General features: G+C 46.7%; 2 protein-coding genes across 4 annotated transcripts in view; one reads left to right on the forward strand and one right to left on the reverse strand.

The window, feature by feature from the left end:
• LOC146208271 (sodium-dependent nutrient amino acid transporter 1-like) overlaps positions 1–14,625 on the forward strand; it is a 140,450-nt gene that overhangs the window by 47,677 nt on the left and 78,148 nt on the right. The window lies entirely within an intron of this gene.
• Positions 1,360–14,625, reverse strand: part of LOC146208273 (lipopolysaccharide-induced tumor necrosis factor-alpha factor-like) — a 17,811-nt gene continuing 4,545 nt past the window's right edge. For both annotated transcript variants that reach the window (XM_084592414.1, XM_084592412.1), the window contains exons 2-3: positions 5,506–5,662; positions 1,360–1,777 (exon numbers count right to left, since the gene is read on the reverse strand). In XM_084592414.1, coding sequence (XP_084448540.1) covers positions 1,675–1,777; positions 5,506–5,662 — 260 coding nt within the window. In that variant the 3' untranslated portion in view covers positions 1,360–1,674. The remainder of the gene's footprint in view (positions 1,778–5,505; positions 5,663–14,625) is intronic.

Genomic DNA, 14,625 nt, shown 5'->3' on the forward strand with positions numbered 1-14,625 from the left:
GCCGGCACAGCGGCGTGCAGCGACCATATGCCGCACAGAGCTTCGAAAACGACAAAGATCCGCTCCGTGTCTATGCGAAGGTTGCGCGCCCTCCGACGATGCTTCTGCGTGCTGGCGACCACGGTACGAGCGATGGCGTGCAATGCAGTCCAATCTTGATGACTAGAAACAGGAGACGAGCGAGTCTTTGTTCGATATTCGCATATATTGGAATTAGAGGGCAACGATTGTGTTCTCCTCCTCAGTACGTGTGATGTTGACGGAACCCGCGGAGCAAGCCTCAGTTCAAATAAACCAAAAGTTCGACTCACAGTTTGTCCTGCGATCATCGAGTTTAAAAGCATGTCAGTTGATCGAAATGTTTTTTCGGACTTTCCAGAATTGAGCACTTATAAATAGTTTCACCAGCCTCGGTCTACATTTGATTCTAACAACTTGCACCGGAATCTGATCGGCGCATTTCACCTATTTATGGGAGGAGCGCCTCTAACAGCGCCGCCAACGGGCTGCCCTTTTTAAGCGGCAGCTACGATGGTGAGGTCTTTCAACTTGTTTTTTTTTTTTTTCTTTTTTTTTTTTTTGGCGAGAGGTAAATATAGTTGTACGATATGCCAGTAAACGTTGCCTGTCTAAAAAGCAATATTCTCCATTTTTACACGACAAGCAGCTTGAAATTTGCCAGTTGAATATGCAGTTAAACTTAGCAGTTCACACCTTTGGAATCTTTTTTGCGTTAAACTATTTTCTTTATATTTTAGTTTGGAGATGTAAATAAATGAAGTACGATAAAATACCTTAAAGTTTACTAGAGGAAGTTAAAAATGCTGCTTTTTGCTCTAAACTTACGAACCAGAATATTAAATGCATAGTACCGCCATTATTTTTATTTTTGTTTTGGTTGCGGGTCAATAAAAAAAAAACACGTTTACAAGTTTCTCGGAAAAACATACAGAAAACTCGTCTTTTTGCGAACGTTTCAATGAGACACAGGTGTGTAGTCGATCATGAAATTTAAAGGGAAGCTACAGGCGCCGAAAAAACGAGCTAGCTAGAAGTACTGCCAGATATTTTCTTTTAACATCGACAAAAAGTCAAACTTTCTTGAACAAATCGGGGAGTTTCGAACGGGGACTCCGGTGCGTTTAGATGGGCATAACTCTTTTAAGTGGTCAGTGCCGACGAGACTACTTTCTTTCACAAAACCGGCAACATTCACTTCATACCTTCATACCGTTCGGGTAAGTTACAATGAGATCTCTAAGTGCATGACACCCGTTCGTATCGAACTACGTGCGCTACACAGCTATGCGCCGTGAGACAGTTCGTAAACAGAGCCGCAGAAAGAAAAGAAAATTCAACTTCGCTTTCACATGTTTTATCTTATTTCTCCGTGTGACATTACAGATCAGCGCCAACCGCTCGTTCTACAAGCGATTTCCTTTACCTGTAGGCGCGGTTCGATTGAGCTACACACAAACAGCAGACGACACAGTCTGTTCACACTGGCAGTGGCCGGCGACGAACGGGAGTCACGTGGAATGCCAAAAGGCCCCGTCATCCACGACACTTGACGCGAGCATGCAGCAGGAGACGCGCACGTAGCACTCTTACTCTCCTCCTCCGCCACAGCGAGACACGTCCTGCCCGCGTGCCTTGGCAGCTCAGGTATCCCGTTCAGAGCATCCGGCGCTCACCCAGCCTCACGTTGCAGTTGGGGCAGGTGTGGGCGGTGTCTTTCCAGGCGTCACACACGAGGGGTATCCAGAAGCAGGGGAAGCTGCGCAGTCGCAAACATTTGCCGTTGACAGTTGACATACGCTCTGTTAATAAGTTGGTTGTGGTTTAGCTCTGGTTAACCCTAGTTGAATTTCGAAAGCAATGGCGGAAGCTTCTTTTGCCCGCTACATGTCCCCTATATTATAGGGGACATTTCCTTAAGGGTATGACGCGAGAGCGTAAGTTACCAGCCCACATATAAAGTCACATTTCAACCAAGCTGTATGGACGTGCCTGCGTGTCGTAGGCGTAACGAGAATGCGAACTGTTCTGGCAGGCTGATTCTGATATCACCTTCCAGTATAAAAGGAGCCATCCGAGTTGGCAGCTCCTGCCGGTAGTATAGTGGTAACATGAATTCAAATCTCATGGCAGGCCAATTTTTTTTTTTATGAGGAGACCGTAGCTATACGCCTCTTCACGGCGTAGCTGCGGCCACTCGAGGTCTCGCTTTGGCTGTCGTAGTATTGATTTCGCAATAATATAGGAAGAGACTACAACTCTCTTTGCTTTAAACGGCCATGCAGCCGTTAACTGGCCCCGATTCTTGATATCGGAAATAATTGGGTCGTACATCGAATACACTTTAGCGCAGTCACACTGCTACAGACAATAGGTAATGAAATTGCTTGAATATTGTTTGATAAATAAAAGTTTGAACCACCAGAAATACTTGTCTGCGCTAAGTTGTCAGCGCCCAGATGGATTTATTCTAATAGGCCACCTATACAGGATTCTTTTGAGGCCTAAACTTGACTACGCCACCTAGGGCAATGGTCAGCGTGGGCTACCAAGTGGCATTCAAAGGATCCAGAGAACAAAGGGTGGCTATAAGAAAAAAAAAAAAAAGTCTCCACTCGGAATAAAACCACTCTCCATCCGACCCCCAGCCGAGCGCGCAAACCACTAGTCCACTATTCTTTTCTTCTTTTCATCAGAGTATTTATTACACGCATTTAAATAAAGGGAAGAGCTATATACATTATTTACAATGTAATCAGCTTGCAGCTGAACAAGTCCAATTCAAATGTACCATACAACACCACACAAATACAATACGTCTTAGCACAAGCTCACTAAAACGGTGGCAAGAAAAGACAACACGTCTATAATGGTAGCCAGTCCGGTTGATAGTCTCACTATCTTCGTAAGTGTCTTTCAGCTGGTGCACCATCTGGCCGAAATGAGTACTGGGGAAAACGAGAGGCTCAGCATTCCGATCCAACGTACGCGTTTTCCACAGGCTGTGCAGTCCAAGGAGCAAAATCATGTTAAATGGTTCATGGTCATGTTGGGTGGCTATTAGGTACCGCACACTGTGAGCATTCAATACAAAGTACTTCTTCAGTGTTCTTTGCAGATGAAAGTCCCAAAATAATTCCACTATTTTTCGTTCCATTCAAAATATACGTCATTAACGCAATAATCCTTAGCCGCCGTATCTGGCCGATGTAACATGCCTGAAATTCTTTTAAGGACTTCATTGCGCAGGAGCTATACTGGTGCTGGATACAGAAGCATGACAACTTATCAGTACCTTACAATGACTTACTTAACCTTTTCTCTGACTTGACGTGAGTAAAGATCTGAGTGACACAAGAAGTAGCAAACCTGTGCTCCACGCCGGACATCTTGGGGAAACATATCGTAATTCTACTTGTCTAGCGTAAGAGATGGCAATGCTTGGGCAGGTTGCTAAATCATATTAAGTTAGAGCGGGAAGAACGAAGAACGAGAGCAACACAGGCCTGGCGCAAGCCTTCAACACATCGTTTATTGTAGAAACAGGCGCGTATATATATGCGTATGATTCAGTTAAGAAGAGAAAGAGAAAGAGGGATATATATATATATATATATATATATATATATATATATATACAAGCTCTTTTCTTGAAAGCGCTACAGACAGCCAGCAATAAACGCTGGGTTGAAAGTTAACGCCAGTCTTGTGCTATCCTCGTTCTCCGTTCATCACGCACTATGCTTCCTCAGTTGAGACCACGGCAACCGCGTTTCGTAGATGCAACATGCAAAGATATCTGTGTTTTGCGTGATTTTAGTGCACGTTAAAGATTCCCGGGTTGTCCAAATTATTCCGGAGCTCTCCAGTATAGCCCCTCTTTGTTCACTTCAGTTCACTTCAGTTCACTTGAATAACTCAAAGAGCCTCATTAGAGGGTATTACGTAAGGGGTGGGGCGCACAGAAATGAAAAACAGAGTAGGTAACATATATTTGTAAGTAAGTTATACAAATATAAGATTTTCATTGAGTAAGTACACGCGCGAATCTTTCAGAAAATAAAGATGGGCATGTGATAGCAGCAAGTTCTCGGGGAAGGCCGTTACATTCGTTGGCAGTCCGGGGGAAGAATGATGAAGAAAATGTAATGGTGCGGGCGCGAGGTCGTGGCACTTGCTGCGGATGACCGGTGCGGAGGGAGATACGTGGTGGGGGTGCGCAGATGTAAGGTTCCTGTCGCAGCTAGGAATAAAAAAAAAGAGAAACAAACATAAACTAGCAATGTAGCGACGATGAGCAAGGGTAGGTAGGTTGGACTGGGATTTTAAGGATGATACGCTGATATCAAAGGAATACGATGACTGAATGAATCTAGTTGCTGGGTTTTGAACTGCTTCAATTGAATTACAGAGATATGCTCGTTTCGGAGACCAGATGGGAGATGCACATTCTAATTTTGATCTGATATGGCGCGATTCAAGTGTTCATTGAGAGGTGTGACAATTGCTGAGCCTTTCCTTTCCTACAAAACAATTTACTTTTATTTTAACACTTGAACGCCACACATCATATGGGGCGGATGGCGATGAAACCATTCACGCCACCCAAATTTGCTCACACGCACGCAACTTTTTTAAAAGCAAAAAAAAAAAAAAAGGGTATCGTCCAGAAGAGTACACATTATATAAAATCAGCATGGTATAAGCTTACGCTCTTGTGAAAAAAGAAAAAAAAAGGAAGGGGCGTAATGTTCAAGTTGCCTAAGGAGCCAAACACAGCGAATGCAGTTTTTAGAAATCGGGTGAACACCAGGTGAGTTATCCCGTACGTTAGCACTTTCTCTTACATAGAGGGTTGGCCAGAGGCATTAGCGCGATAGAAGTGGGCGAGGAAATGTGACCAGTAGCTGTACATGGCTCGGCTTGATGGCAGAGAACACGGTAAAACTCAAAAATAGCTGATTGGTTGGCTCGTTTACAGGGCGTAACCTGCTTTAACTCCATATAACTGCGCTATATCGAAGAGTTCATGTTTTCAAAGATAAAATTGCAGCTTCTCAATATAGTGCCGTTTGGTGCTAATCGCACGCTTGGGCAGTATTGAAGCCACACATAGATTACCGAGTGTTTGGCTGCTGAGCTCAGCTTTGGGTAGACATAAGGATTCCACGTCGGCTCTTTAAGCTCGAACAGCCAAGTCCCTCCATAGATGAAGGCACGGACGCTGGCCATACGCAGCGGCGGTGTAGGGCTTGAAACTTTGAAACCGCTTCCTTCTTAGCAAGCCTCTCTGCCTTGAAGAAAGTTTACCTTATTGCACAAGAAATTATGGCAGAAAAGCAGAGGCAGACGTCGCTAACATATTTGCCAACACATTAGCATGGGGGGTAGTGAGCTCCAGTGATGTTACGGGCGCTGCAAATCGACAGTTACAATTGTCATAAAACTGTTTTCAGAGGGCACGCGTCTGAGCACATGCAGACTTACCAGAAGAAGCAGCACACGCCGATCATGACGTATGAGCAGAGACCGATCTGCTTCGATGTCTGCGTCATGATGTCAGCGCCACAGTGCGGACAGCGCATGCGCATGGGTGTGGAGGCCATCGTCTGCTGGGGCACCACCACCACGGTCGGAGTCGGCGCTGCAAGGAGCAGAAACGTCGCATGTCCAATCCCTATAGCATGATGGATACATCACACAGTGGAAGCTGCCAACCAAGCTGTGTTTTTTTTTTTTTAATGCGAAAGCATGCGAAAGCAGGCCGCGTCAGCAAAATCGTATCAGCAGCAGTTGTGAGTAATTGAGAAGTGGTAGAGGCTAATGAGTGGTGTCAATCGATAGAGGGTGACGTCATGTTGTTGCCGAAAAAATATTTAGGCAAATAAGTGAATTAGGTGATTAATTACAGACAAAACATTTAAAAGATGTCCGCAGAAGTTGTGAGTAATTGAGGAGTGGCAGAGGTTAATCACTGGTGTCAATCGATAGAGGCTGGTGTAATGTGTCCGAAATATAATTAGGACTATAAGTTAATTAGGCAATTAATTACAGACAAAAATGTTAAAGTAGAGGCGAAAATGGTCTCATTAGCCAGTGGCTTGGCGCCACACTTGAATGTATCAACTACTAGTTCAGTTCAGTTCAGGCGTTCAGTCGTGTCCGACTCTTCGTGACCCTATGGACCATGTCACGCCACGCTTTCCGGTCTCTCACTATCTTCTTAACATCACATAGCTTCATCTGCAATGCCTCAAGAATGCCATCTAACCATCGCGTTCGCTGCCTACCCCTTCTCCGGCGACCCTCAACCTTTCCCAACATCAAATCTTTCTCCAGCGACTCCTCTCTTCTCATCAGATGACCAAAGTAGCTGAGCTTTAACTTTAGAATTTGACCCTCCAATGAGCAGTCAGGGTTTATGGTCGACAATATCGACTGATTTGATCTTCTGACAGTCCAAGGAACTCTTAAGAGTCTTCGCCAGCACCACAATTCAAACGCGTCAATTCTTCGGCGGTCAGCCTTTTTCACAGTCCAACTCTCGCATCCATACATCACAACTGGAAAGACCATAGCACGGGTTATACGGATCTTGGTTGGCAGACTAATGTCTCTGCTCTTTACTAGGCGGTCAAGGCTAACCATTGCTCTCTTTCCCAGAAGCAGGCGTCTCCTAATTTCATGGCTGCAGTCTCTTTCCGAGGTAATCTTGGCGCTCAAGAACAGAAAATCTGTCACAGCTTCCACTTCTTGTCCATTGATGCTCCAGGACTTGATAGGGCAAGACGCCATGATCTTCGTCTTTTTAATGTTCAGTTTAAGCCCAAACTTCTCACTCTCTTCTTGTACGCGCATCAGAAGTCTCTTGAGTTCCACTTCACTTTCTGCCATTAAAGTGGTATCATCCGCATATCTAGGGTTGTTGATACGTTTTCCAGCAATCTTCACTCCAGCTGAAGACTCGTCCAGACCGGCCTTCCTCATGATGCACTCTGCATATAGGTTAAATAGGCAGGGCGACAGTATGCAGCCTTGCCTCACCCCTTTCTCAATCGGAAACCAATCAGTAAGACCATGCCCAGTTCTGACTGTGGCCTCTTGCCCTTCATAAAGGTTCCTGAGGAGACAGATGAGGTGAATTGGAACTCCCATCTCTTGGAGAGCTTGCCACAATCTGCTGTGATCTACGCAGTCAAACGCTTTCGCATAATCAATAAAGCAGAAGTAAATGGGTTTCTGGAACTCTCTTGCTTTTTCCATGATCCAGCGAAGGTTGGCAATTTGGTCTCTAGTTCCTCTGCCCTTGCGAAACCCAGCTTGCACGTCCGGAAGCTCCCGATCTACATACTGCTGCAGCCTACCTTGCAGGATTTTTAACATCACCTTGCTAGCATGCGAAATAAGCGCGATCGTGCGGTAGTTGGAACAATCTTTGGCACTGCCTTTCTTTGGAATGGGGATGTAAAATGACCTCTTCCAATCCTGTGGCCACTGCAAGGTTGTCCAAATCTTTTGACATAATGTATGCAGTGTGTTAACAGCGTCGTGGTTGAGGTTTTGAAGCAACTCAGCTGGAATACCATCAATTCCGCTAGCTTTGTTCTTAGCAAGGCTGGCTAAGGCCCATTCAACTTCACCCTTCAGGATGCCCGGCTCGAGATCAGTAATCACAACCGTCCTATGTTGGGTTTGCACATCCGGGTCCTTCTTGTACAGTTCTTCTGTGTATTTCTGCCACCTCTTCTTTATCTCTGAGGCTTCAGTGAGGTCCTTGCCTCGTTTGTCCTTTATCACGCCCAGCTTAGCACAGAAGCTTCCTTTGATATCTTTGATTGTCTTATACAGAGCTCTTGTGTTCCTTAATTAGCTGTTGTCCTCAACTGCTTGACACTGTATGTTCAGGAAGGCATTCTTATCTCTCCTTGCTATTTTCTGAAAATCCGCATTGAGAACCTTGTATCTTTCTCTTTCCCCCATACCTTTTGCCATCCTCCTTTCCTCAGCTAATTGCAAAGCCTCTTCAGATAACCAGTTTGCTTTTTTTGCATTTCTTTTGCTTTGGAACTACCTTAGTAGCAACTTCTTGTATTATATCACGAACATCAGTCCACATCTCTTCGGGCTCTTTGTCTTCTAGATCTAATTCTTGAAATCGATTCCTCACTTCCACAGCATATTCTAATGGAATCTGATCCAGATCATACCTGAAAGGCCTTCTAGTTTTCTGCGTTTTCCTCAATCGAAGCTTAATTTTGGCAACAAGAAGCTGATGATCGGTGCCACAATCGGCCCCAGGCCTTGTTTTTACTGCTTGTATAGTGCTTCTCCATCTCTGCCGGCAAATAATATAATCGATCTGATTCCTGTACAGACCGTCCGGTGAAATCCATGTGTACAGGCGCCTCTTGTGCTGTTGAAAATGAGTATTCGCTATGGTCAGGTTGTTTTCTTGACAGAACTCTACTAGCCTCTGCCCAGCTTCATTTGGCTCACCAAGACCGAACTTGCCTGTAATTCCGGATATTTCTTCACTCCCGACCTTAGCATTCCAGTCTCCTATGAGAAAAACGACGTCTGATGATGGGGTGCGGTCTAAAAGGCATTGTAGGTCCGCATAAAATCTCTCAACGTCAGCTTCTTCAGCAGCAGTGGTCGGTGCATAGACTTGGATAACTGTTATGTTGAAAGGGTGACCTTGGATCCGAAGTGAAATCATTCGGTCGTTTTTGGGGTTGTACCCTAGCACTGCTTTGCCCATTCTTCTGTTTACTATGAGAGCGACCCCATTCCTTCTCTTGGATTCGTGCCCACAATAAAAGACATAATGGTCGCCGGAGTTAAATTCTCCCATTCCGGTCCACTTGAGCTCGCTGATACCCAAGATATCAATGTTCAATCTGTCCATTTCTCGCTTGACGATATCCAGTTTACCTTGCGTCATAGATCTTACATTCCATGTTGCTATGTGATATATCTCCTTGCAACATCGGACTTTCCGGTCGCTTCCCGACACATCCACAACTGAGCGTCCTTTTGGCTTTAGCCCAGCCGCTTCATTCGTCCTGGAGCTACTAGGAATCGCCCTTTGTTCATCCCCAGTGACATGTGGGACGCCTTCCAACCTGGGGGGCTCATCTTCCGGCGCCATATCGATAATGGTATTGTGACTGGCCATAGGGTTTTCTTGGCAGGAAATACTGGAGTGGGTTGCCATTACCTTCTCCAGTGAATCACATTTTGTCAGAACTTTCTGCCGTGACCTGTCTATCTTGGGTGGCCCTACACAGCAGAGCTCACGACTTCATCGAGTTTCGCAAGCCCCTCCGCCACGACAAGGCAGTGATCCATGAAGGGGATCAACTACTAAAGTAGTTATTTAAATCAGTCAATTAAGGTGCCGTCAAGGATGTGACGTCATGCAACCGGAAGTAGAGCCGAAAAACGGCATATGAAGGAATTGGCGCACAATTTGAAAGTACCGAAGACTAAAATGGGTAAACAAGAAGTGAATTAATGTGACGTAGAGGATGTGACGTCACGCAACTGGAAGTAGAACCGAAAAAGGGCATAGGAAGGGATTTGCGCGTTATTTGAAAGTACCAAAGACTGAAATGGGTAAAAAAGAAGTGAATAAAGCAACTAGAAGCAACCAACAGCAGCTTACGTGCTTTTGCATTATTCAAATGTAGATTCTGCAGTGCTCTTTATATATATATATGTGGGTCAGAGGATACATGGCAAAATTACTTTTGAAAAGGAATTAAATTACATTACTCATTACTGCGCCCATAAAGTAATGAAATTACATTACAATTACTTCTACTGAGTAATTAAATTACTTTCTAGTTTCCCATGCAAAAACTAAGCAAAGCTAGTAAGCAAAACAACTTGTTCTCCAGACGCGAAGCACCCACATTCTTTCGTCTTCCCGCCAAATTCCGTCCCAGAGAGCTATTCCTTCTTTCTCTCCTACAGTACGTGCCATTACAAAAACAAGACTACCGCAAAAAAAAAAAAAGAAAAAAAAAACAGTCGACCGGTCCTGAATTGACCGGCGAACCCAGCATCTTGCTGGCCCGGAGCTGTCTCCGCCATTTGAAGCGCCCGAGAAGCTAGGTTATTTATTGCTTCCGCAGTCCCAAGAATCGATGTCGGCACATTTGTGCTCACTGCTCAGTAATGCTCAAGCCACGGTGCCTCACGTCATGGACCCTTCCGCCTATCTCCCCCAACCCCAATTCTCCTTCGCCCCGTGGTGTTGAGTGTAACCAGGCACCACTGTGCCCTAGCCGACGCAACAGGGAGTGTCGGTACGCCGCGCTCCAAACTAGTTTTCAGCTGCAGCCTTCTTGCACCATCTCTCTAGCATTCCCTTGAAATCTTGTATCCTGCTGCTTGGAGAGTGGTTGAGGTCTCAGACGCACTGTTCTGCACAACTCTGTCCCCCTTTGCCGATCCGTTACGCTGGCTTCGCTTGCCGCACGCCGTTCCTGCTTTCGCGGCACTCTACTTCGTCGTCTATTGAAGGAGTAGTGGCGCATTTTAGTAAAAGTAATTTCGAAAGGATTTGATCACTTTTGCTGCGAAATTACTACCAAAAAGTAATTCATTACGTTAATAAATTACCAACCTGAAAAAGAAATTCATTACATTACAAATTATCGAGAAAAGTAATTAAATTACAGTAATTTAATTACTGTAATTCAATTACTGCCATGTATGGTCAGAGGAGCGATGATAGAGGCGAAGTTCAAGATGAAACGTCGAAAGTAGGAGCAGAGGCCGATAAAGCTCCGGAGCTGCTTCAGGGAGGTTGGCTTCGGAAACTGCAACTGCGCGAAGTTTGGTGGGGTCGGGAAGAATGCCGTCCTTAGAAACTACGTGACCTAAAATTGTGAGTTTTCGAGCGGCAAAGTGGCACTTCTTCAAATTCAACTGAAGCCCAGCGTCGGCGAGACACGTGAGGACATCCTTTAGGCGGAGAAGGTGAGAAGAAAAGTCGGTAGAAAAAACTACGATGTCGTCCAGATAACAAAGATAGGTCTGCCACTTGAGTCCACGAAGAGCAGTGTCCATCAAGCGCTCGAAAGTAGCCGGGGCATTGCAAAGGCCAAAGGGCATAACGTTGAACTCGTGTAAGCCATCAGGTGTTATAAAGGCAGTTTTCGAGCGGTCATCGTCAGCCATCGGCACCTGCCAGTAGCCAGAGCGCAAATCCAAAGAGGAGAAATACTCGGTCGGCTCCCTGTAAACAGTCCAAGGCGTCGTCGACTAGTGGCAGAGGATAGACGTCTTTGCACGTGATCTTGTTTAGCCTACGGTAATCGACGCAAAACCGGATGGAACCATCTTTCTTGGTGACCAAAACAACCGGAGAAGCCCATGGACTGTTTGATGGCTTTATGACGCCCCGGCGAAGCATATCGTCCACGTTATCAGCAATGACTTGGCGCTCAGAGGCCGACACGCGGTAAGGACGCTGTCGTAAAGGTGCGCTTGTACCAGTGTCGATTGTGTGCGTAACGACAGACGTGCGACCCAGAGCAGTGTGAGGAAGGTCGAAGGCAGAAGTGAAGCTCTGTAGAAGGGCAGAGAGTTGATCGCGTTGCGCGGGTGGAAGATCTGCGTCAATAGCTAGTTGAAGAACATCGGGTAGTGTCGAAGCGGTCGCTATATCACAAGAGCTGAGAACATTAACGTCTACTGAAGTAGGCGTGGTAGGAAGAGTATTTACACGCGCAGGATCAAGTTCTTCAATACGACCGAGACACTCGCCGCGTAGCAGGACGGATGGGCACGAAAATGGATTCGATACATACATTGCACTAAGACCTTCTTCGAACTTGAGGACAGCAAATGGAAGCAGGAGGCACGGATGGCGTGAAGCGGCATCGGACGGTGTGAAGAAGACAGTCGAAGTAGTAACACTTTCACAGGAGAGTGGAACGAGGGAAGCAGAAAATGGAGGAATGTCTGTGTCATTGGCGACAAGGAGTTTTACAGACCGGGTAGGGACGTCACACAAGACAGTATCACACACAGGAAGAAAGGCAACTTCCGCGCGGGCGCAGTCAATAATGGCACAATGAGTGGAAAGGAAATCGTAGCCCAGGACGATGTCGTGTGAGCAGTGAACCAGTACAATAAACTCGATGGTGTATAAGACGTCTTCGATGAGAACACGGGCCGTGCACTCTGCTGAGGGATGAATGCGCTGGGATGAAGCGGTGCGAAGCGAAAAGTCGGGTAGTGCGGTGATCACCTTGCGAAGACGACGGCAAAGAGATTCACTGATGACGGATACGGCAGCGCCCATGTCAACAAGAGCGAGTATTGCGACACCGTCGACGAACACTTGTATTAGGTTAGCGGGAGAAGACGGAGGACTTGAAGAGTTCGAACCAAGCGCAGTTCTTGCTCCGGGAACTGCGACTGTTAGTTTCCCTCAACAGCGCCGGTAGAACGTCGGGGAAGCGGTGATGGTGAACGGCGACGAGGGGAAGATGATCGGCAAGAGGTATACGTTTGATTGTCCCGAGAAACGAAGTCGGAGCCGGGTTGAGTTCTCTGCGAGGGCTGGTCGGCGTCGTACGAGTAGTTCCAGGGGTCAAGGCGAGAAGGTGGAAGGCGTTGGCGGCAAAGACGGGCTACATGGCCCGGCAGTCCGCAAGAGTAGCAGATTGGCCGGTTGTCTGCGGTGCGCCAAGGGTTCGTAGAGCGTTGGCGCACCCTTGGAATAGGGACATGGAACGCCGACCCAGGCAAAGGCGAAGGATGGTTGGAAGGGGCGGCCTGGTAGGAAACAGGTGCGGTTGGCATTATCGGCCTGGCTGTAACTTGGGCGTACGTCAATGGTGCCATTACTTGCGCTTGCACAGGGCTGGGCGGCAGCACGGGGCTGGGCGGGAGCACAGGGCTAGGCGGAAGGACATCAGCGATATGGTCCTGCACGACACGCCGTATGGTAGGGGCCAAGGATGGAGCCGTGTCAGGAACAAGGCGACCAGTGTCTTGTAATTGAGGTACCAGGGATAGTTGGCGGGCGACCTCTTCGCGAACGAAGGCTTTGATCTGTTGAATCAAAGGGCTGTCCTCTGATGAAGTAGAACCACCCAGTGCTAGTGTAGAGATGGTGTCGTCTCTAACACCGGACCGCCGGGTAGAAGCGCGCTGCTTTCGAAGCTCGTCGTAGCTCTGACAAAGTTTAATCACGTCACTGACGGAGGCAGGATTTTTCATCCAGAGCATCTGACACGCGTTAGATACCTTTCAAGATGTGTCCGATCTTAGCCGCTTCGGACATTAGTGGGTCGACACGTTTGCACAGGTCAACGATGTCCTCTATACAACTTGTGAATGACTCTTCGGCATGCTGAGTGCGCTCACGCAAGCGTTGTTCTGCTCGGAGCTTGCGAACTGCAGGACGGCCAAACACTTCCACAAAATTCTTCTTAAATGCAGACCAAGATGGCAGGTCTGCCTCATGGTTGCGAAACCAGAGGTTCGCCACGTCGGTCAGGTAAAAGATTACGTTACTTAGCTTGATAGTGTCGTCCCATCTGTTATAACTGCTGACACGTTCATACGCCGACAACCAGTCGTCGACGTCTTGGTCAGCCGTGCCACTGAAGAGGCATGGATCATGCTGCCGTAGAACGCCAGAACACAGTACCGTGGTTGGTATGGGCGCCGATGTCGAGGTGGTCTCGTCCGGCAGGGTGGAAGCAGAGGTCAAAGTGCAGCTTCTAAGTTCCAGGGTGGATGGGAACGCACCCAGCACCTCCACCAATTGTAGGGGTGTGTTTATTCAGATGGATATAGCCGCTCAGGAGGAACTCGCATCGGAGCGTCAGGCGTGGCGAATCAGCAAGGCAGCGACTAACTTACCTAAAGCCGTCCGCTGGCTCCTTCGAAAACGAAAGTACCGAAAGCCGCAGCTCTAAAACGGAAGCAATTAAACATATCGAAAAACATATTTCGCCTTTCGGCACATTGCCATAGGGGATTTTATCGGCAGCATATGCAAATATAGATTCGCTTCCAATGCAGTAATTTCAAAAGCATACTTCATTGCTAACTAATAGATATAGAAGTAATTGCAGTTGTTTCACGCGCTACTCTAAATTCGGGATAGAAGACTTGGTAAATAAAGAAACAGACTTTGGCGAATATGGAGCTTTTTTTGCAAGCTGCGGAACGTGGTGGCGAATATGGAGCTTTTTTTGCAAGCTGCGGAACGTGGACATGTTTCGCTAAGCTTGTTTTGTAGCACGACATTTAGCAAGAATCTGGCGGCGTTGAGGTCGATGGGAGCACCGGTACAAAGCAGTCCGCGCTCAGCTAGTTCGGAGAAATGGTGACCGTGCGACAACATTAATGAATCAAAATCAACCAATCAATCAGCCAGTCAATCAATCAATGAATCAATCAGTCAGTCAACCAAACAACCAATCAATCAACCCACCAATCGATCGATCGATCGATCGATCAATCAATCAATCGATCGATCGATCGATCGATCGATCGATCAATCAATCAATCAATCAATCAATCAATCAATCAATCAATCAATCAATCAATCAATCAATCAATCAATCAATCAAT

This window comes from Amblyomma maculatum, chromosome 1 (genome assembly GCF_055883805.1).
Source record: "Amblyomma maculatum isolate TAMU_Amacu chromosome 1, ASM5588380v1, whole genome shotgun sequence".
NCBI classification, from domain to species: Eukaryota; Metazoa; Arthropoda; class Arachnida; order Ixodida; family Ixodidae; genus Amblyomma; species Amblyomma maculatum.